Source organism: Montipora foliosa, chromosome 12 (assembly GCF_036669935.1).
Source record: "Montipora foliosa isolate CH-2021 chromosome 12, ASM3666993v2, whole genome shotgun sequence".
NCBI classification, from domain to species: Eukaryota; Metazoa; Cnidaria; class Anthozoa; order Scleractinia; family Acroporidae; genus Montipora; species Montipora foliosa.
Genome location: NC_090880.1, coordinates 40,348,971 through 40,372,859, shown reverse-complemented (window position 1 = coordinate 40,372,859; position 23,889 = coordinate 40,348,971). Strand labels below are relative to the sequence as shown.

General features: G+C 39.2%; 1 protein-coding gene across 2 annotated transcripts; it reads right to left on the bottom strand.

Moving 5' to 3' along the window:
- Positions 1 to 9,153: 9,153 nt before the first annotated feature.
- LOC137980096 (uncharacterized) lies at positions 9,154 to 19,678 on the bottom strand. 2 transcript variants are annotated; one of them, XM_068827451.1, is made up of 4 exons: positions 15,583 to 16,386; positions 11,766 to 11,875; positions 10,261 to 10,579; positions 9,154 to 9,363 (listed from the first exon to the last, which is right to left on the bottom strand). In XM_068827451.1, the coding sequence occupies exons 1-3, from the start codon at positions 15,965 to 15,967 to the stop codon at positions 10,283 to 10,285; spliced, it is 792 nt and encodes a 263-aa protein (XP_068683552.1). In that variant the 5' UTR covers positions 15,968 to 16,386; the 3' UTR covers positions 9,154 to 9,363; positions 10,261 to 10,282. The 2 variants fall into 2 exon arrangements, with proteins under 2 accessions (XP_068683552.1, XP_068683553.1); XM_068827452.1 differs by lacking the exon at positions 15,583 to 16,386 and adding an exon at positions 19,420 to 19,678 and having other exon boundaries at positions 9,227 to 9,363.
- Positions 19,679 to 23,889: the final 4,211 nt, after the last annotated feature.

The following is a 23,889-nucleotide window of genomic DNA, read 5'->3' as shown; positions in this document are numbered from 1 at the left end:
TGTCCCTTGTCTATGATTTATTACCAAATTTGCAATATAAGTTAAACGAATAGTTAACATAACATACTTAAGGCAACGCACTTTAAAAAACTGAAATACGCTGTTTGTTGTAATGCTGTCACGGCGCTGACGTTTTTTTCCCTGTTGACGGATCCATAAGTCGGAGGAGGTCTTGTTCAGCTCTGGAACCGATCTGCTGAAGGACAGGCGTTTTGAAAGTACCTTGTCTGGTCTTGAGGTGTGGCTTGGGCCGATATTGTAGAACCAATGGGCAGGTTCCCCTTGCTGGCGCGGTTCTCTCAGAACAAGCGACGGACTTATTTGTCTTGGTCGCGCCTTGTCTTCAATGTACGCGATCTTGTTGCAGCAGATTGTTAAAGCCCATTTCCGTCTCTCACGTGGGACGTGTTTAGGGGGCTGGTTGTGACGGCCTGGATTTTTGTCTGTTGGGCTGGCTCGGTTTGGTGCCTGCTATCGCATTTGGACGTGTGGAGTGCTGGTTTTGGGGGAAACGAGATGGAATTTCGTCCTTCCGAGCCAGAGCGGTTTTTCTGCGGAGACTTGATCGGCGAGATAGGCGGTGGGCTGTCTCTCATTTCTGCGAGCATGGCAATGATCTGTTTATCATCGAATTTTGGGCCATTAGATGTTTCTTTACAAAGAACTGTTTCGTTCAGCATTACAACAACAACGTTAATTTCGTGGAGAGGAAAGAATTACATGTCTTTCCTATTTCATTTTTTGTCCGTGAGGTCAGTCCAGCGTGTAACTTAATTTACCTTCTTAATTTTAGATACAGTCAAGTAGGACAAACTTCGGTAAAGTTTAACTTAAAAAATTCGGAACAGCATGGTGGCGAGCATAACTCGTCGTGGTGGCGAAAGCTTTGACTTGCATATTGGTGGCGAGTTTGCTGGTTGGGAGTCTTCCTGGTGGCGAGAGATGACTTAAGTTTCCCTTTGGCATCAATGTATGCAGATGCCGTATTTAGTTTGAGACATATTTTCATTGATACAGTTGGTGTGATGACGCGAGGAAATAAAATCACCTCTTCTTATACAGCAGAGTAATCAATCTATTTGTTTCATCATGTAAACACATGGGCAATTATAAAGAACACAATTATATTTTGTAACTTTATTATGAACTTCGCCGCGAACTTGCCATTACAACCACTTTGCCGATTATATTAACAATTCGGCAGAACACTTTTATTGTGAATGGTGTCGAAGAAAATTCTGGGGATCTTTCTGATGCTGCAACATGTTGTTACATTTCCCAACATTTTCTTAAGTGTAGAACTCTCACCAAATTCTATCCTCAAATAATTTTCCCTCTGACCATGAATGTAGTAGGTGAATATTATGTACTCCCGGGGATGGTTCGATGTATTTAAACCTCATTTTCCAGTGGCTTTAAAGATGACACTTCTTGGGTGTCCATTGATGATATGTGTGCTGCAGTCAGAATTACACTTCATTTGAGGCTCCCTTTTGGATGAGCATTGTCAAGGCTGGTTTTTTGGCATATTTGAAAAGTCTTCAAAATTGTGTGTAATAATAATAATGAAAATAACATTAATTATGAATATACAAAAAATCAGTTGCGTTGTGAAACTTTGCAGGAAGATTATAATACTTTGCTTTTTGGCACTTCTTCAACAGATAAACCCACCTGTAGTGTTGATAATAGTGATATATTGCTGTATAACAAAGAGCTGTGCTATTGCTTTTTATGCTAGTTGTTTTTCGGTGATCAAACATTGTAATTATTGGAATTCGGATACATCTATGCAATTGTTGAACATGGACAACGCGTTCTTTATTGAAATCACCAAGTATCAGGAAAAAGCCATTCAACGTACCACAAAATGTTAGTATATATGGTGCCAATATTAAATGTGAATTTTGTTCTTAAAAGCAAGGGGGGGGGGGGGACTCTTTCCGTCCTAATTTTTTTCCCTTCTAGTAAATTAGTTTCTTGAGAGATTGATTTTGCAAAGTGCAATTAATGAATACAGGATTTTTGCTTCATTTTCCCATGATGTGTTTTAGTTGTGTTTATCACTAAACCAGCAGAAATGCAACATTTTTTCTTAATTTGCTTGAATGAGAATCAAGAGCTTGATATACATAAAGAAAGTGATGCAAATTCCTTAGTTCAAAGAGTCTGTGAATATGTAACTATCAAGCTCAATGGTCATGAAACAGAGTATTATATTCAGTGTGTATCATGTACATGTCCATTAGAGAAAAGAGAAAAACAAAAGATTTTGAAATGCCATAAGTCTTCCAACCAGAAAACCAAAATTGCAATTAAACGGAGAAACTGTTATGCACAACTTGAACCTGCAAACAAAAAGATCCGCTTGGATAAGCGTCACCAGCATTACAAGAAAGGAAAGAAAAATGTTTTGAGTGCTTGTGCAGCGAAATATAAATCTATGGATGCAAATGAGAAACAAATCTTCTTACTTCCTGTGCAGAAAAATATAGAGCTATGGATGCAATTGAAAAACAACAACTTTTACATAAAACAAGACAAGCTTATCAAAACATGGAAAGCAACCAAAAAGAACAATTGTTTGCAAAGAGGAAGGCAGTAAAAAGTAATGCAAAACTACAAAAAGCTACTGTACATAATGACTTTGATTCCTGTCTCACATGTTTTTTCAAAAAAAAATCAGAGAAGGCCCTTACTACATATGTTCTGTGTGTAATAGAATTCTTTATAGAAAAACAGTCAGAGAATTAAATAAATATGCCATTCAGGATTTTTTTACAGGGAAAAAGTCATTTGATAACAAGGAATACATCTGTAAAACATGTAATGCTAAGTTGTCTAAAGGACAAATGCCATGCCAAGCTGTTCAAAATAAATTAATGGTTGATGAAATCCCCTCAGAACTACAATGTCTAGAAAAACTTGAGCAGATTTTTTATAGCTCAGCGCATTGTTTTTTTGAAAAAATAGTAGTTATGCCCAAAGGTCAGCAACGAAAAATAAAGGAGCTATCTGTAATGTGCCCATAGAATGTGATAGGACGTGCAGTGTTTTGCCTAGACCCCCTGAAAGGTCAGGAATAATTATGCTAAGGCTGAAACGGAAGCTTGATTTTAGAAGTCATGTTTTTTTCAAGCTGTACGGCCTGACTTTGTGCTACATGCCCTTAACTGGCTCACATTGAATAACCCTTTGTACAAAAGCATAACAGTTAATATTGAAAACATTGACACCAATCTCACTAAGCTACAGCTGCAAAGTAATTCAGAAAACAAAGGCAAAATGTCTCCAGACATCAATGTCTCTTGTGAACAGAAAGCAGTAGATCAAAAGGAGGAAGAAAGAGATGATCCTTTGAACGAGTTTAGGGCACCCACTACTGACATGTTTACAGTCAGTTCTACCAAACTATCCTGTGAATGTGGAGCAAAACAGAAATTCAAAGTCCACTGGAAATGAAATTTTCAATATTGCTCCAGGTGAAAATAAACATCCAGTTTCATTCATGACTGACACACTTTGTGAAGAACTAGCATTTCCAGTATTATTTCCAAAGGGCAGATTTGGTTATGCAGTAGAGAGAGCAGTTAAATTATCACCCACAAAATACTTCAATGCGCGGCTTTTACATTATAGTAGCAGGTTTGCAATGAATCCTGAGTATTTATTTTTTGCACAGTTTATAATAGAACAGAAAAAAGTATCGGATAGTATTAATATAGCTCTCAGAAAAGTTCATGGACAGTCTCTTACTGCATCATGTTTAAGATCCAATGTCCAAAGTTTACAAAATCTTATATGTCAAGACCAGGCCTATTTATTTCTAAGACAAATCCCAGGGACACCGCCATACTGGCAAAAATTTATGTATGAAATTTTAGCCATGGTGAAACAGCTTGGCATTCCAACCTGGTTTATGACATTGTCTTGTGCTGACCTTAGATGGCCTGAGTTGTTTCAGATTATTGGCAGAACACAAGGCCATAATATAACTGAAGAAGAAATTGAAGCATTGTCTTATAATGAAAGGTGCTCTATGCTTGATGTAAACCCTGTTGTTGTGGCAAAGCATTTTCAGTATAGGGTTGAAACATTTTTTACGGAAATACTGCTCACTAGCCCAAATCCTATTGGTAAAGTAGTCCATTATGCTCTACGAATTGAATTTCAAATGAGAGGGTCACCCCATCTGCATGCATTAATATGGACAAGTGATTGTCCAAGGTTAACACATGAAACGAAACAAGACTACATAGATTTTATTGATGCTCGAGTTCAGGCATACCTGCCAGATAATCATGTCGACTCTGGATTATATGAATTGGTTGGAACTTATCAAAAGCATAATCACTCAAAGACTTGTAGAAAATACAGAAATATTCCATGCAGATTTAATTTTGGTCAGTTCTTCACAAAGAGAACAGTTGTAGCAGAGCCTCTCTCCCAAGAACTGAATGAAGAATTAAAAAACAAAGTTGTTAACCAAAAGAAATGAAGTTCTAAGTTTAGTCAAAGAAGAAATAGACAAAGTGTTAAATCCAAATAAGCCAGAGTATGATCCCATTAAAACAGAAGAACAAGTTCTGAAATTCATTAGGTATTACAGAAGAAGAATATTACTGGGCCTTATCTGTGTCTGGTGATTCAGACTTTGCTTTGCACCTTAAAAGACCAGTTGATAGCTGTTTCATCAATAACTATTTTGTTGCTGGGTTAAAAGGTTTCAGAGCTAATGTTGACTTGCAACCTGTCTTTAATCATTACAAATGTGTAACATATGTTTGTTCATACTTCACAAAAGATGAAACTGAATGTTCACAGGCGATCATGAATGCAGCAAAAGAGGCTAAAGAGTCAAACTTGACTATTAGGGACAGTTTGAAGAAAATAGGAGCGGCATTTCTCTCTACAAGGGAAGTGAGTTCTCAAGAATGTGTTTACAGGTGTATGCCTGAACTTTGGCTTAGAAAAGTTTTTCCGAAAACAGTTTTTGTAAGCACTGATTTGCCTGAGAAAAGAGTTAGAGTCGCAAAGACCCAGCCAGAACTTGATGAATTAGATGATGATAGTACAGACATTTTCAAATCCAATATAATAGAACGGTATAGCATCAGACCATATACAATCCCTGCTGTTGATAACTTATGTTTAGCTGAATTTGCTGCATACTACTACAAAGAATACAAAACTGATGCTACAACAAATGATACACAACCAGAAATTCTTACAGACAAGGCAACAGAATTACATGTTCAGTTTACCACAAATACTGATGTCACCAGCCTGTTACCTCCCAAAATTAAATTACTTAACACTAATGAAGTCATGAAATGCAGGAAAATTAAAGCTGTGGTACGGTACTATACACCAAACAAGACAAAAGAACCTGAAAAGTATTTTCATTACCTACTCATGCTGTATTATCCATGGAGAAAAGAAGATACTCTTATTGGCAGTGAAGAAACATATGCATCAAAATTCTGCGAATCTGAAGTGCAGCTTGTTGTTGAACGAAATAGAGCAACATTTGAACCTGATGCAGATGCTATTTCAGAAGCACTGGCAGCTTTGAGGAACAGTGAAGGCAACAATATTGTCCATTCCTTTGATTCTTTGAATGATCAGGAAAATGAAGACTTGAAATTTCATATGCAAAGACAATGATGAAAATGATGAGGAATCGTTTAACGAACAACCACCTTTACATCTTGCCTCTAATTCTGACTGTCCTTGTGCATCAGCAGTAACGGCAATATTACGGTACCATATAAAACAGCAATTTTGCGTAACAAGATGCACTCACGTTGTGGCCTAATGTCACCATAGCAACTGGAAAAAAGCACCCAATATTTTTGTTTGAAAACGTTTAAAGCTCGAAAACGAACATTTTTTTTTATTGCTGGAAAGTGATCTACAGGCTAAGTTGAAACTCTTAGCAAAGTAAAATTTCTCTGGAGTAGATTCAGAGCCACCTTAACTATTCTGGTTGTGAAGGTAGCTCCGAATCCGCTCCAGGGGAATTTTTTAAACTTTGCAAAGAGTTTCAAGTGAGCCTGTTAATTAATTTCCAGCGGAAAGAAATGATAGTCACATAGTTCGTTTTTGGGATATAAGTTCTAAAGACAAGATATTTCTATGGCAAACCTTTTCGTCACACTACTAAGTAAGCACGTCTTGTTTTGCAACAACTGCTGTTTTAAGGAAACCACAACATAGCTGCTTGATAAAGGGTTGTTAGGTACAGTTTCTTGATCGTGTTGAAACAGGTTTAAGCCCCCTTAACAGATTTTGTTTAGGTTTACGTTGGTAGCATGTCCCTCTATTAGTATACGCAAAAAGCATTGTAAGACTGCTTGTGCGCGCGATTATTTAACCGAAACCGTCTTCACATAAGTTGCAGTCCATCGTGCTACATTTTTTGCGACATTTCAGTACGTTGTTTTCCTAAGGTAGCATGTGGGAATTTGATGAGAGATTAAAAGGTCTTCGTGATTGAGAAATCTAGATTTCCTCAGCTGGAATGCTGGGAAATGCTTTAAATTGCCAAATCCAAGGCAAAGTCCATTTTCCGATTTTGTGTTCGATCTAAATCGATTTCCCAGTCGAACGCATGTCCTGAAGTAAATAAATAAGAGGCCTTCATCATTTTCTTCCCTACTAAACGAAGGTACTGCTTAATCAGTTCAGGAGTTATTTTCAACCCTTTTGTGCCTTTTCACACTGTCGAGAAAAGAAACCTTTTTGTACTCGGCCAGTTGACAACTTAGCTGAATGAACGCCGGCCGGGGTGGGTTGTGTTGGGTTTTGGCAAGAAAACTCTCCAAACTCTACTACCCCTGCCTCTCAACAACTTTTGATACCCAGAAACCAGAAATTTGGAAGGGAACATCTGCGCTTAGTTTTATTAATTGGACTTTGCCCAGAACTTGACAATAACAAACTCCGTTATTTTTTCACATCCCAGAAAAATGACCTTTGTAATTTGTACGCGCTGATCATAATTTCGTCATTTCTTGGTCTTTTCAAGCCTCGAGATTAAAGCGTGGCATGCATTGGATGTAAGTGCTTATTTCCGCTTCTGTCATCGATTGAAGTGGATGTGCCCTCCCCAAGCCCACAGCACAGTGTTTTGATCAAGAATGTCCTTTCCTCATTCCAAGACATTTCCTGTTTGGGTGTCTATGTTTAGGCGATATATTAAAAAAATAAACAACACTTGTCTCGTGAGACTCACGCGGAACGAATTAGGATTGAATTAAGACTGAATTGTATAGAATGGAATGTTTCATATATTTAATTGTTTCCCTACTGCGCGCTCCCCAGGCAATTAACTCAATGACGAGGCAATATTTGTAACGGTTTACCTCTGCGCAACCCATTCTCAGCTTACAAAATTCGAACACATCTGACTCGCTAATAGCTCTTGAAGAGGAAATAGGGAGGAAAACGTGGGAGATGTGTAGGAGAAGAAGTAGAGTTGCAGAGGAATGCTCAATACTAAGTCGTCCACTGCACGGTGATGACCGGTACGAATCAGCCATAACGCGCCAAAACACGTTCTTAAAAACGCAAAAAAACAGACACTGATTTTCTGTGAGCAAATTAACTTGATTGTATCCATTTAATCGATTCAATACATGATTCTTTAACAGCAGTTGCAACGTACATAACTTGCTTAATTAAAATCTACGGTCTCTTCACAATGATGAATAAATAGTGATCTTTACAATCTTTTCGTTTTGAAATTACATAAAACCAACAAAATTGGCTTAAATTTCTTATATTTGCTTTACAGTGTACATAAGATATGACACATCGCGGGGAAGTTTCAAGAGTTCAGCATTCAGAGCTAGCAACTAGTAACCCCACTTAATTGAGTGAACGTTTTCACAGACCTAATCATTTCAGGATTCAATTACTCTCTTTTTGTAAGTTATGCCTCTCTGACGTAGACAAAGACATTGTGTATTGATTGGCTACGTGGCACCATACTTGGCTGGGAAGCCGATTAAAATGTAGACTGTCTGCGATCACTCCAAGTAGAGATATGGAAGTTGAAAGCTCCGAGACACGAGCCCCTGAGAAAGTTCGTTATTTACAAGTTCCGAAAAAATTTTCATTGACAGCTTTTTAACATGCAAAGAAGACACATGAAAAACTAAAGGACAACTTTTCTTCGTCCCCACTTATTTTCTGTACAGATAAAATACACTTTCAATTCTCTTTACAAAAATAAAATTTTACATTTATTTATTTACCTACAGAATTATAATATATATCTATATACATATTTCTCTATTCGTTTATTCATACATCGATTCGTCAATGCAGGGCTTTACAAGTGATGTAAAAAAGCTCTTTGAAACGAATGAAAGGTTTAAGACTAGATGAAATTCACTTCGTTTTCAAGTAGTCTTTCAGGAAGCCAAGCCTATACATATGATACAGAAACGTCTAATGTTTTACTCAAAAGGGAGGTCGTTTTTTCTCTCACTTGAACGAAAGCCTTAGTCAAATTTAAGTAATTCTAACGTAGTTCAATTGTTTCTTTGGGTTTTTTTTGTTGTTTTACTCTGACAACTAAAACGTTGAAAGTTGAAAGGTCGTATACAAAAAGTGCGGCCTGCAATAAGCCTACCCCTTTTTAGGAATGTTGCCTTGTTGGAGAAATTCCGCCCCTTAATCGTTCTAACCTACCCACCTCATCCATTCACAATGTTGTTGTTTTTTATCACCGACTTACTTTTTCCGTCATCAACATTGAATGGGAAGGGGTGGGGACTGAATGCAATGTAACGTAAAGATGAATTTTTCCTTATGGTGGTCTTTTCAGTAGTCTCAACTACTTTGGTCGCTTATTGTAGCTGAAGGTTTTGCTATTATCTGGGATTTGCATGAAAAAACCTGTACATTAACTCTTTCTACCCAATGTAGATTTTCTTTGTTCCTAAATGATTATAAGTGTGAAGAGATGTCTGTTAAATCAAGGAAAATGTTGACTTCAAATTCAATGCATCTTTGGTTTTGTCGAAAGACTCACTCATTCAACTGTACTATCGCTAATTCTTCTCATATAATACCATGTCGGTCAAAATTAGCTCATGTACACTCCAAGAATTTCGTCGGGTCTAATAACCAGTGCTACAACCAGATTCGGTGAAAGGCTGAGCCGGAGAGAGCTCAAAGTTCACATTCCCAGTAATTTATTTTGCAGGACATTCAATTCGTTTGATTTAAGTGCCTTGCGTGTACCATTACAAACACAACTGTATTTAGGCAAACCATCTTGTCCTTTGAATGTAACAGTTCATATGTGGAGGCATCGTTTGAATAACACGAGGCGCTTATTATCTTCTTGCCCTGTAGGTGGCAAACGGCAAACAAGATTTGATAAATTTATTTCTACCTTATTTCTACCTACCGGTAAGTTACGGACCGAGTTTTTTCCCGTTGATTTATGGCCAAAGCGCGAGGTGCGCGGCCATAAATCACTCAAAGGGAAAAAAACAAGATATTTATTGTATCTCGGAGGTTATCCGGCGCGCAGGCAAGGAAACTAGTCGAAGTCAAGCGGAAGTGGCTGGCAAAAATACAGGTGTTTTGATGAGCTGGCTGGGAAATTTTTATTATTGATAGAGGTTTTGCCTGGGAATTACTGACTTTTTCTAGCATTTCAACCCGAGCTGGCTGTAGAACTCTGAAGACTGAGGACGACTAAAAAAAAAAAAAAAAAAAAAAAAAAAAGCTTAACCCCTTCCCTCTCCCAGAGAGTAGTCACAAACATACGACGGCTGGTCAGAGTGATTGCGCTTGCGGAAAAAACCTGTGTTTTGTCCCGGTTTTGTCGCTTTTGTTCGGTCGTTTTGGATCGAGGGATTTGAAAAGCGCGCGGAATTCCTGGCTGGGAAATAAATTTGATCAGCTGGCTGGGAAACCAACCAATTTTATCTAGCTGGCTGGGAAATTTCTTGTGTGTCTTGCTGGGAAAAAGGAACAGATAATTTTTTCCCAGCAACACTGAAAAACACCTGAAAATGCCTTAATAACATTTATTTTCATTAACTGGTTTTATAATAATGAAACTTGTCGAGTTTCATAACCAGCCTACATCTAGTCACTATGTTGTATTGTATTGTATATTGTGACCCAAATTTAGCGGTTTAAGTAATGTCAGGACTCCTGGTAATGTTTAAAAAAGGAGCACCATATGAAAATTTTCGTACTAAAAGAGAAGCGATAAGAGAAAAAAAATCTCACCTTAGTCTCCAATATGGACGCGTCAGTTAAGGCAGTCACACCTGCCGTTACATTTGAAACGAAGGTTTTGTAATTGCAAGAGCTGAAATTCCCAGCACCTCTCTGTCCGGGGGAACCAGGGGGACCAGGGGGGACCCCGGGATCCAGGAATGCCATTAATGCCGTTATGACCCGGTGGTCCCTTTGGTCCTAGTGCCCCCGCTTTTCCGGGTAATCCCGGTAATCCGTCTCTACCTTTCAAGCCTGGTGGTCCTGACGGGCCTTGAGGTCCCATGGGACCATTTTGCCCGGGTGGTCCCGGCATTTTACTGATATTAGCCTACGAAATGAACATGCAGAGAGGTTGTAAATAAGAGTCACCAAGTACTAGATGCTCATGGTGTCATTGAAAGGAGGATTATAAGTTTAATTGATTGATAATGGCAGGTTATCAGCTCATAACCCTGTTTGCGAGAAGACTTTGAACGTGACCATATAAGGGACGGACCATTAGAAATAAGCCGAACTGGTGGGGGGCGTGTAAGCTTTGAACTAATTTTTTCCTCGTGCTTCTTTTGTACCGGAATAATTCAGTTATGGGTTTCACAAACCAGCTGCTCGGTTGGATGAATAATTCAGTTTGGGTTTTGCCATGCGGGAACTCACATTGGGTTGCCATGGGTTCGAACCCTGGCCGAATCAAAACTCAGAATCTTAAAATAATTGGGGAGAAAGTTCTACCTCTGTAATTTCATCTGCAAATGGTTTGACTTTCAAGTCTGCTCGGACAAGGACTATAAACCGTAGGCCCCGTCCCACAAATATCTCATATATTCTTAAGTTCCCCGTGGGATGTTAAAGACCAATTACTCTTCACTATTCGAGAATAGTACGGGGGATGGAGTTCCCTGTGTTGTGCCATAGTTAATAGATGTAGGCTGGTTATGAAACTCGACAAGTTTCTTTGTTTCATGCTTTTTGTTCGCTTTTTTGGCCTTGACCCTGCACAAAACCCGACAAAAACACTTATTTCGGCAGGATAACCAATCAAAAGCTCCGACTAATTTATTCGAAATTAACTTGCTAACCAAAAACAAAAGATTTTGCAGGGTCACCGTCGGTTTCAATATCTAATTGCGACTGTATTGTTCCTGCTTTTGAAATTCCCAGGGTTTCATAACCAGTCCCTAGATTAACTATGGTTGTGCCTGTCCTTAGGAAGAGTATGGGTCGGTGGGCATAGGAGGTCCACATTCAGCTGAATAGCTGCCAAAACTTCAATCTGCTCAAATAAATAACAAAAAGAAAAACAAACAAACAAACAACAAACACTAACGTATGTATGAAAAACAGTTAAGTTGGTGAAGTGTAATTGTTTTTAAATGATCGTTGAATGTTTGGTAATCCCTGAAATCACAGTTAAACATTTAGGATTGTGCCAAAGATGCATGAAGGGACATGATCATCTGTAATACCAACTTTGCGTCACCTTGTGCGCTTCTATTTCAGTTGTATTTGTTACTTACCAGTTTTTCTCTGAGGAAAGTCACTTGTTGGGAAAGCTGGTTAATTTTCTCTTCGTAATCAGTTTTCAAAGAGGCAAGCCCAGTTCTTAATTCGCCTGAATAATTTTGGCCTGAAAAATAGAAAAGATGTGATATTTAGCATTGCGGTTCTTTGCGAGGTCGTGTACAATTATGATAGTTTGGTCAAGATTAAATCGTTGTTTTGTAAAGAGTTCTTCCGCACCATATTCGACTGAGAGGAGGAAATTTGGGTTTTGATTTAAGAACGAAACGAGGTAACAATGTCCTATGATTTGAAAGCGAACAACGGAAAATTAACAACAGTATTGATGGTTCGCATGTGACGTCATGGTGACATGTTGGTTGGCAAGACTCCCGCTGGGAAAGTGAACTTTATTATTATGCAAATTCTGCGAAAAGGAATAGGTGAGACATTTCGTGACACATATACAGGTATAACATTTGGTGACGTCGTGGCAATTCCTGACAACCTCAGTGTTAACCCGCTTTGGCAGACAAAACAACCCCACTCGGTTTTACGCAGAGAATAACTGTTGGGTCAGGCACTGATCTCTAGTGATTAGTTTTCAATTGTTCTGGTTGACACCATATTTAAACTTAGTAAAACTTTAGTAAGATCGTTTGGTACTTTCTATACACAAAAATAAGTGTTCTCACCTAATTCTAGTCACAACCAAAAAGAAATTGTGTTTGTATTGCCAACCAACATGGCGCTTTGTCACTTGGGTGAAAACCAAGAATCTATTTTAGAATTGACTCAAGAGTATATCACTTAGAGTTTTATCTTGATAAAGCTCATGGAGATTAAGAGGATTACTGAAATTCCATAACAGATAGTTGTGTGGAAAGAAGATTTTACTTAAGGTTTCAAGTATGTTTTAAGTATGAAAAACGCCCTTATCACTTGGAGCGTCAGAAGGCCGCGACATGAACATCAAGGGAAGTATTTTTCCAGAGCATGGCCTAGCTAACGCCTTTCGTACAGTAGAGTAAAGGGAAAAGATAACTTTGAGGTTCGGTTCACACTATTTGTATATGAGATTTTACTTTAAAATCTGCCGGATAATCTGCGGGTGAGACAGTTGGCCTATAAGTTGAGTAACTGGAAGAATGTCCGACACGAGGTCTTAATTCCGGCAGAGCTTAAAAGCTTCATGATCTCAATACGAATTGCCAAGAGCTATAAAAGTTTGATCATTTGCTCCAAATTCGAGATAGCCAGATACTTCAGAATTGTAACCGCGCGTATTTGTACACTCTAAACAGAACGCTACGAACGAAGTGTAGCGGAGTATATCATTCTTACGAAAATATTGCTTCTACGCCTACATGTTCAGCGAACGACACAAGTCCCTTGATGGCGTTTCTGCGAGACATCCTGATAAAGCATAAACTTTTTTTTTTGGACCAGCCCATTATTTTTGCTGGAAAGATAGGCCACACCACAACATAGGGAAGTTTGTAAAGAGTCCCTCGGAATTTATGAGCAATGAAGTGGGTTGCAGGACGGGTTTTATTTTTCTTATCCGAGTATCCATTTCCGGTTGAAGTTAAGTCCGGTGGGCTTCGAACTCACACTTCTCGCATAGAAGTCCGATGCTCAAATGACTGAGCAACAGGTGTACAGTCGTTGACCAGAACATTATGCGCGTTTTGAAGCGTTCAAGTTCGGTTTAGCTCAGGGGTCATCTGTTCCAAATATGAGTGGCTGGCGAGCGGGTCCGCCTTGAGTCATCATCAGGAAACAGATACATAGATGTTTGGGTACCTATTCGTTTTGCAGCGTAATTTAGCCGACATGTCAGAGACAAACAAGGAAGCCTCTTTGAAAGTTAATCTGGCCAGCCTGACCTCAGATTTAACCAGAAGATGCGTTTTCTGTTACACTCATGTGAGTGTTAGTAAGCTTTGGCAGATAAAGAAGACCAATGCAAAAGGCGGTATAGCTTGGTGTGTTGACCACGACAGGAAACATCAAAACGCGATTTTAAAAAAGCGCCAAGTGGTTCTCTTTCAACCCGGCTCAAGTCAAGTTAACAAAGAACGTGATCTACTTATTACAAAGTCAAACGCCTAGAAAAGAGCACAACTGAATGAATTCATCAGTTCTTGTTAAAAAGCCGATTTTCTGGCATAGCATCACGCATGCGCAATAGAACGTTTTGTTATATCCATAAATAAGTACGTACAAAGTTCCTCAGGAACGTTTAGTGAAGTGGTAGTAAATTTAAAGGAACTCGCAACTGCCAATGACTTCCAACCTGTCTCGACAAGCCTTCAGCACTCCCTCAAGTCTAAAGTCCAAAGTGTAAAGTTCATTCCGGTGCGCCTAAGTCGAATTGTTTGTTTTTCTGCCAAGCTAGAGTACCACGGTAGTTTTAAATAGGTTGGTTGCCCGTAAAGTAAACTACATTACTTTCCTCAATTTGCTTCTTCTTTTTTTCCCCCAGAAACGCTTGTAAACCGCCTTTTATCGTATCTGGGTCATTTGCCGTGACGATGAATTTTTGCCCCTCCGAAAAAATAGCCGGAAGACTTATTTCTTTTGCGTCATTAAACTTTTGTCTTCCATGGTAAGAACCAAACAAGACCAGAAGAGAGAAATGGAAAAAAATGCGGCTTTTGACAGCATGTAAAACAATGGACTCTTGGAAGCACTTCAGTCACAGTCAGAAGCGGTTTGCTTAATAGAGCGACAGTCAATTACATGACCGTCTAGCTACGTGGCTTTCGGCGGCTTCGAGAAAGGGATGTTAGATTGTTAAAATAATTCTGCATTGACCAAAGGGAACAACAATTTTTATCAAGTGTTTCTCCATTCCACCCCCTCCAAAACCCCGTTGTTTTCGTAAGGTATCAGCGGCTTACTGATTTGGTCATGTTTGTAGTGAGTCAAGTAAAATTATGCTGCTAATAGCTTAATTAGAGGTGGAATGATGATGAATTTAATTAAATAATAGATAATAGTGACTTATTGTGGCGATAATCCTACTCCAGCTTTTTCTTTTGCAGCCGAATTGATTCGTTCTTAGAACAACGCGTCATAAATTAAACAATTTGCTATAGCTAGAGCAAGAAGAAGAAGATCACTTTTTGTTTGAGAAAATAAACACCTACGAGACCGTTAACAACCTCATCGAATTGCATAGCCACAACATTTATCGTGGTTTACACCTCAATGGACATTTGGTCATTTTATGCCCATCGGATATACTTTGCGTCTGATTGAAACGTTTCCGACAACCAAGACCTGCCTTTAAAAATCGGCAAACCTGAAATTTTTCATCGCGAAATGTCCGTGCGATGATATACGGTTTCCAGCTGTTAAAAAGCACTAGTCATTACTCGAATACACGCAGCTTTTTCCGGAAAAGCGAACGAGCAAAGTACGATCTTTCCCGATGTTGCGGCAGTCGTAACTGCACGTGACCAACATCCTAACGGTTCGGGGTCGAACTCATCAAGGGTAAAAATGTTTATATTTACGACGTATTTAATTTCATTTAAACTCGTGATTTCTCTTACTAACAGGAAAAACTGGATATTTTCCCTCATTCTTTCATACGTTTAAAGATTTAAAATTTTTCTCGGTTTTTATCAATGGCATCATTGTGCATACAAAACAGACAATTCTTTATAGACGTGCATATGATGAAGTTGTTTGTAGCAGCTTGGACGAATGTTTGGGTATGAGAATGGAACATAGCGCATTGCTCATGAAAAAAAAAAGTTGACCATTCTTCTCTCGTTGTATCGCTTATCATAATGTGAAGTGGTTATGACAAAATACTCTTACCGTTGAATGCAACACTTTGGCTACGGTCTCCAGGTGAGGTTATGCTCTTGTTGATGATGCCAAAATTGTAAAAGATGAAAGCAGTGAAAGCAAGGGAGCTTAATGAAACCAGCGTCAATATGATTAACCAAAAGATGAAGCATTTTGACCGTCGAGATAAGTTTCTTGTTGTAGGTACTTCAGAGACAACGTCGATATACATCGGCTCCAAATGAAGATCTTGCTTGCTAGCATCATAGACGTTGGTAGTGCTCATTGTTAACGCAGCATTATTTAGAAACTCTTTTCCTTGAGCTAACGTTGCGTAATAATTTTCTTCACGGTCTGTAGTGGCTTTCGAAGGCACACAGTTGTTGTAGTTATTGTCTGCTCTTCCCAAATACATATTCCCTCTCTACTTAATTAAGGAACTTTCCCGGTTGATTTCGCGTTTGTTTTGATCTAGCGGGAAACTCCGACAGTGACAAGTATCGTTTCAACTGCGCAAGGTTCCAGTTTCCCGCCTTTTAAAATAGATCACCCGTACTGAGACTGCGATCACAGTTGGAGTCCAGACTGCAGTATAGCATTTCATCGTTTAGTTTATGCGTGCGAAACGCCAGAAAAACGTGGCGTTTTTCATTCGGAAATAATCCATCAATCATTCAAGTTAATCCAATTAACCTTTTTTTCACCATTTTCATCATTAACAGAGCGATATGTGACAACTTGTAAGAGTAATTAAAAAGATCGTTTTTTTCGATATCGCTGTTTTTTCAACAGTTCGGATAGCGTTTTATTCGTTAAAAATGTGCTCGCAGACACAGGAAAAAATAACAGATTCCCATTTTTGGCTATTTTAGGGTATTTAAAGAATACCAACAAAAATCCCAAATTTGGAAGAGTGAGACAAGTCCCAATCAGGGAACGTGGTTGGGAATTCCCTGGTTGGGACTTGTCTCACTTTGCCAAATTTGGGATTTTTATTGGTATTCTTCAAAATACCCTAAAATATCCAAAAATGGGAATCTGTTATTTTTTCCTGTGAAAACAAGTTAGTGACGAGAATAATTTTTCCCATTGCTTTTTGAATAAATCCCTATTTCATTTGTTTTAAGATAAAACATTTGCCGGAAGATTTAACATAGTTACTCCCCTAACTCCATTCAGCGTGTAGTGATTTCCCAATGACCCCCAACTAGCTTAACTTGGGTAATCTTAAATGCAGCTGCCATGTCAAAACAGAGAAACCCGTTAGACTGGTTAAGAGTACAATCTATACATAACTTGGGTAAAAGGGGTTCGTTGCAACTTCTGCTTGGACTTGTCATCACTGAAACGACAAACAATGCTGTACCGAAACAAGACGAGCCATCGTTAGATGCTCCTGACAATATCTTCCTTTTCACTTCGATATGAGTTACTTGAAATAATTTTACCGGAAACTTGGTACAATAAGTTTTGAGCGTAACGAGGTGTCAACATCAGTATACCACCAATTTGCACAAGAAGAACCCAGGCTGCTGTAAGTACTAAAATAGAAAGTTTTGAAGCAAGCAACCGTGGACAAACAAAAAAATAAAAAAAATAAAAAAAAATGTACAATTAAAAATTTATAAATTGAACTATGTAAACTACATTAACTATCTTACTCAATATCATACAATAAAAGCTGCTTTCCATGAATGCCGTGTTTAGAATAATGGCTTACATAACCTCTTTAATCAGTCGTTTGAATTGATTGAGGAACTCTGCTTTCCTTAGCTCTAATGGCAAACTGTTCCGCAAAACTGCGCCACTAAATAGCTAAAGCTGTTTTTTGTAGTAGTTTGTGCGCGGTTGCGGAACATTTACCTTATTCACAGAATCTCTCAAACAATAACCAGAATCGCGATGGACAGTTTTCGAGCAGAGATACTCAGGTGCTAGTCCCTGTAGGGACTTAAATACCATTGTTGCTCTTTCAATTTGCATTTGAGAGACTAGGGATTTCCATCCTAAGAGTTCAAATAAATTGTTGACATGAGCGTCATATTTAGCAGGGTCGTAACGAGGCATATGGGATCATTGATCAAAGGTCTGAAAAGGGATCAAGGATCACAGCTCTGGGATCAGGAATCACAACGCATGGGATCGGGATCAGCAGTATTTTTCTTGGAATGAGGGATCAGGGATCAAATTTTTGCGGGTTCAGGGATCAAAATTCTCATCATTTTTGGGATCGGGATCAAAATTTTGGGTAAAAATATCGGATCAGTTACGAAAATATATATCTCGTTACGACCCTGTAGATAGAGTAGGTCAAGACACGGGCTGCTCTGTTTTGCAGTTTTTGCAGTTTGTCCTGCAAAGTCCACAGTTTCCCCAAACAATATTGCAGTAGTTGAAATGAGGTTGTACTAGGGCCTGATAAATAGAATGTAAGGTCCCATAGGGTACAAGATGCCTGTTTTCACTCACGTGATCAGTAACCTTGTTTTTCCTCCGAAACAAAAGAAAACGTTTGAGTGATAATAGAGCTCAATTCCCGGAGACGTCACATGAAAACACTCTTCAGCCGCGAGACGTCAAGTTATTGAGAGGAATGCGTAACAAACTAAATGTCACGGTAGGGGATCACGCGTGTCGAATGACGCCCGAGTTGGTGCGGAGTGGATGAAGATGAAGGACCCCATGAAGATCTGAACGAGCATGAAATGAGTGAGGAGCTAGCGACTATGATAAAGGCCAGCAAGAATTTGATAAATGTAGTGACGAAGTCAGTGCAGATGACAACAATTCCCAGGCCAGCAAGATGAATTAGGGACACCGACGAATTGTCTCTTTGGTTTAACGTCGCGATATGGAAGGGCAGTGCCCGGAGAGGGGGGGGGGGGGGGGGAGACTCCCATATAAAAGGGGAGGGATGCTCATCGTCTCGCTTAGGGGTGTAAATTTCGGATTTTGGTCTCACTTAGGGTGTTTTGGGCAAAACGCAATCATATGTAGACGTGAAAATATCCTTAGGGTTGCGCGCGAAGAAATATAAAAGTGTATATTTACACTTTTATATTTCTTCAGGCAGGTGAAAGTATTAGATGATAATGTTTTTGCCATCATTAAAAGTCGCTGTATTTTTTTATTTTTCTGTGTTATGGATAATAAAGTAAAGGAAAGTGGTGCATTTATATAGCGCCCTTATCACAACGTCTGAAAGGCGCTTTACAATGATCAATTTACTCCCATGGTCCCTTTTAGGGGTAAGAAAACGCCTGGGCCACGCCCACATTGGTCTCCTTTAAGGGTTTAATGTACAAGAGTATCCCTCGCCTTTTTATATGGGAGCCCCCCCCCTCCCCCCCGGAGGCGGTGAGGTTCAATATTCGACTCTTGTTTTAAGTAAGTATCTGTTTATTACCACATTTAAACTTTGAGCAAGTTCCTGCTGCCATGTAAAACAAGGAACAAACAGTACCGGTTAGCATCCTCAATGCAATCGCATGTTTTAGACCAAGATTAAACATTCCATTCGCATCTCCAAACTGTCAGGTCATAACTGAGTATTGCAAAGTCTTTCAACAATTTTGTCCGCGGCTGTAGATGTTATTGATAGTACGGGTGTTGTATCAGTTCAAACCTCTTCTTTTATTTTTGTAGTTTAGACTAGTTGTAAGTCAGTGTACAAATTGCACTCGAAATCAGGCGATTTCCTATACAAATTGGAGAGATGTGAAAGAGTGTGATGGGGAGTAGTCAGTACGATAACAACTCAACCATCAACTGAAAACACTCAAATTTCAGCGTTATACTATGAGTATGTCTGCCATGTGTAACCACACCTTTGAGGTTTAATTTGAAAAGAGAGTGAGATGACCTTACCATTGTTTGTCTTGGAAGCGATGTAATCCACTGTGGCTTTGATATGAGACAAAGTCTCGCTGTCGATTGGTGATGCACCACAATGGTTGTTTATCACAAGGCCTTGTCCTTCGGTCAAATTGATTGGTGTTTGATTGCTGCGAGAAAACGAGGTGGCAATCATGATAATGATCGTGGCGTAGCTCGTAGAAAGAAACATTTTCAGTTATTTGCATTGAGACAATGAATGACAACAGTTCTAGCTTGTCAATGAGTATTTATAGCTGATTCGGAGTGAAAACTTAACACTTGCACGTCATCTGACGTAAAGGAGCTATAGGATTATCAACTGTGGACGTCAAATCCAAAGTGCACAGTTAATCTATTGTGTTTAAGCCTTGTTTACGTTGGCCAGACATCACCCGCGCTAAAAACACGCGTGAAAGAACACGCAAAGGCCATAGCAACATTGAATGGAAATTCTTTGTTGGCCAAACACCATATGCTCCACAGTTATGAAATACTACGATTCTCAGTTGAGTATGACACTAGGGAAGTTCGGTGACAATGTTTCAGCGTTAAAGTTACCATGTTGTCAAGGGCAACTTCCTTCGGCGTGAAAACTTAACACTTCCCACACGTCATCTGACGTAAAGGAGCTATAGGATTACCAACTGTAGACCTCAACTGCAAAGTGCACAGTTAATCTATTGTGTTTAAGCGTTGTTTACGTTGGCCAGATATCATCCGCGCTAAAAACACGCGTGAAAGAACACGCAAAGGCCATAGCAACATTGGATGAAAATTTTTTGTCGACCAAACACCATATGCTCCACAGTCATGAAATACTACGATTCTCAGTTGAGTATGACACTAGGGAAGTTCGGTGACAATGTTTCAGCGTTAAAGTTACCATGTTGTCAAGGGCAACTTCCTTCGTTTCCAAGAGTAACTTTTAGGGCTTTGACGTCACGAGCGATGAGCCCGCCAAAATCTACAAATTGCAACGGTTAAATTCAAACTGGCGACTGTTACCAGTTAAATGACGTCAAACCCCGAAAAGTTACCCTTGGAAACGAAGCAAGTTGCCCTTGACAACAACAAGCCAAAAACCTTGTCCCCAAACTTCCCTTGTCATACTCAAATGAGAATCGTAGTAGATTTGGAGAATGTGGAAATTGTTGACAGGTCACCGACGTGGCGATAAAGACTAATTCTTGAAGCGTAGCACTCAGTGCCAGATGAGAACTCCATAAACGAACACATAGCGCTGCCTAGCGTATACAAAAACATTAACAACTTCTAGCGTCATTAATAATACTCTCGGGACCTTAAGGAATTCTTTCGAGATATTTAATATTACTGTACAGGACGCCGTTAAACATTTGCATTTTTTATCCTTTGCTGAAGAAGGCAACTGTTGTAGCCGAAACGTCCGAGACGATAAGAATTTTTAGCCAGTGTAAACTTTTTAATTCCTCTCCTTAGCTGAGAGCTTCCTCATGGTATTATGTATGCATGCGCCATGTGTTTTCTGTGGTACGGTCCCATGCGCGGACTCGATCGCGGAGTTTTGCGCATTGAGAATACATTGTTTTTTCTATGGCAGAGATCAGATCATCAACTAGATTTCATGGAATAATATGATGAGAGATTTTTAGTAAATGAACTTAACGGGATTTTGTTATCAAAATTCTCACCTCAAGCAATTATTACTATTGAGGTTCAAAGAGAGCATTTTACTTTGTGTTAAATCTGTGCGCATCAAAGGCAAAATATAACCAATCTTTCACAGTGAAGAGCCAACAATATTGTATTTCGGGATACTATATTTAAACCTTCACAGGAAACATACAAAACGTTAACGTTTAATTAACTGAATAGATTATTTGGGATGGAGTGAATGAATGATTGACTGCCATCTGACTGCCTCAGATACCTCATTGCATGCTACGTCATCCAATGCAAGGGCCAGGGGAACCATCTTCGTGAGCGAGTGCTTTTTTGCAGGTTTCCACAATGTTTTGATATCTTTACGTCGAAACTTCAGACTTTGTATCTTGAAGCCTTTTTCTGTTTTTTTTGGTTAGAGCATCCGACTAGATCACGGAGGGTCGTGCGTTCAAATCCCATCTGGGACTCGGATATTTTTCCGAGTCTACATTTCTCCTTACATTCAATATCATTGTTGTTGTTTCATCGTTAACACACTCACTTTGGAGGTTGGTTGGCTGCATCTTGATATGCATTAATGTGACAGCGCGATGCTGTTAGTGAGTTTCAAATGTGCTGATGCGGTTCCAGTCGAGACCCACAAATCGACCCTTGCTCACCATAGAGTCTCCAGTAGCTCAGTGGTTAGAGCATCCGACTAGATCACGGAGGGTCGTGGGTTCAAATCCCATCTGGGACTCGGATATTTTTCCGAGTCTACATTTCTCCTTACATTCAATATCAATGTTTAATAAGCTTGGTTAAACGAGAGTTTTAGAGTAAAAATCTCAACTACCTTTGAATTTTTTGGCGTTTGTTGAGATAAGTCCTTCTAAAGAGTACATGCAATGCATAGTAGCAGGCTATTAACGTAATATTTAACAATTATTCCATAAGCGCGCGTTGGATATGAGATGGTAAATAGCCAACGAGGCGCGTAGCGCCGAGTTGGCTATAACCAGTCTCATATCCAACAAGCGCGAATGGAATAATTGTTTTATTAAATTCCTTGAACTCCAAAAATTTGGAAGTACGAAATACGAGCGGACAAAGCGAGCAAATCCGAGCGAAATCGAAAAAAACTTGATGAGAACTGATGCGATGTTGTGTAATACCTTGTTGTCAGACAGACGCAGGCTCATCACAAAAACATTTCTTGCCTTTTCGCGTACTTCTAAACGTCGGAATTGATCCAAACTTTCCACAAAAAGAGATTTTTCTCCTTTTTACGTGGGATGCCGAAGGCATACCACGTCTTAAAACCGGGCTGGATACTTTTTTTTGCTAGTAGTCACAAATGTGCACACCCCACGGATGTTGAATTAAGTTCCGATCGGATGCATCCTACTGAAAACCTTGTAGTGCTATCCTTCTTCCCTACGGCGATTAGAACCCCCTCAGTTGACCCATATCCGAAGAGCACTGAGAGCGCGTTAGACCGCTCTGCCACTGTAGCAAAGTTCTCTGCTATGAATGAGAGCAAATATATAATTTGATTCCTTTCCGGCCGCGCTGATCGATACAGTATCAAACGTCACATCTGAAAGTATTTGATAAAGTGAACAGCTGTTTTTTTCTTTGACAATGGCAAGCTTCAAAGGTAAAGAAAAGTTTAAGTTATTTATAGAGTTTGCTTCGTTCGTGCGCGTTCCACTGTAAACACTCCAATCGACCTGTTTCTTGGGAACCAGTTTGTTCAGTCGTTCTAGCGTAGAAAGAAGACAAGAAAAAGTTTTCAGTGGCCAAATAAAATAAAAAATGAAATCAAGTTTTAAAAAAATAGCTATTCTCTTTACGGGGACTACGCAGCGGTCTCCCATCCAAGTACTAACTTCAGTCGAAGGGGCTTGACTTAATTTGAAGCTCAGGACTCTGGCCAGAGCGGGTTTTCAAAAGGAGTAACTCTAGAAAGTCTTCAAATCAACACACTTCGACGATGATATAGACTCCTTCAGAAGAATGCGAGGGATTGTCATGCAAGTTTTCCTTCAAATTGTTTCGTTTTCTTTGCAAACTGACAAACTGACGGGTCTGGTCGGCCAGTTCTGACAAAAGGAAAACGCACTTAGACTAGCATCAACGATTGTGATCTTTGTTTTGAATTCGTACACATCATCTTGCCGAACTTTATAACACTTGAAAGAAAAAAACACAAACTAACATGTTTACAACACTTGAAAGAAAGAAAAAAAAACTAGCAAACGAACACTTGGTGTTTTTCAGTCATTTTTTCACAGATGTATCCTTTGTTTCGTGAGCTGCACGCAAGGTAACTTGATCACAGGCGGCTGCTAAAATCGATGTCGCTTTCGATTTTAGGATTTTACTTGTACAACGAAAAGTACCGTAGGAGAATTGAACGTTGTAAAAATCTCTCAAAATGTTTTTCTCTGAAGGTAAGTTTTTATATGTGCGGCACAAAATTTATGATGTTTGCATGTCGCAAATTTTGTTGTTGGTCGCAAATATCGACATGGTACATTTTGACGCCTGAGAAACGAAAACGACTCAGTTGACAGTTGCGGAAAAACAAACACGGTGTCAAATTACTGTATTACCACATGTACGTTAAATTTGTTTCGAAATAATATAGAACACTGATCTTCACCGAAAGTTTCGTTAGATCAGCGAATTTTGGTTACTTCCCGGATCGCCTTTGTAAATCTTTACCGGATTCGCCTAAAAACATTGTAAATCCCAGTTAACTATCGGAATGACTTAGAAAATTTGTAAAACCTTTTAGAAAACTAAATAAGTGGGCGACGGACCACGGCAAAA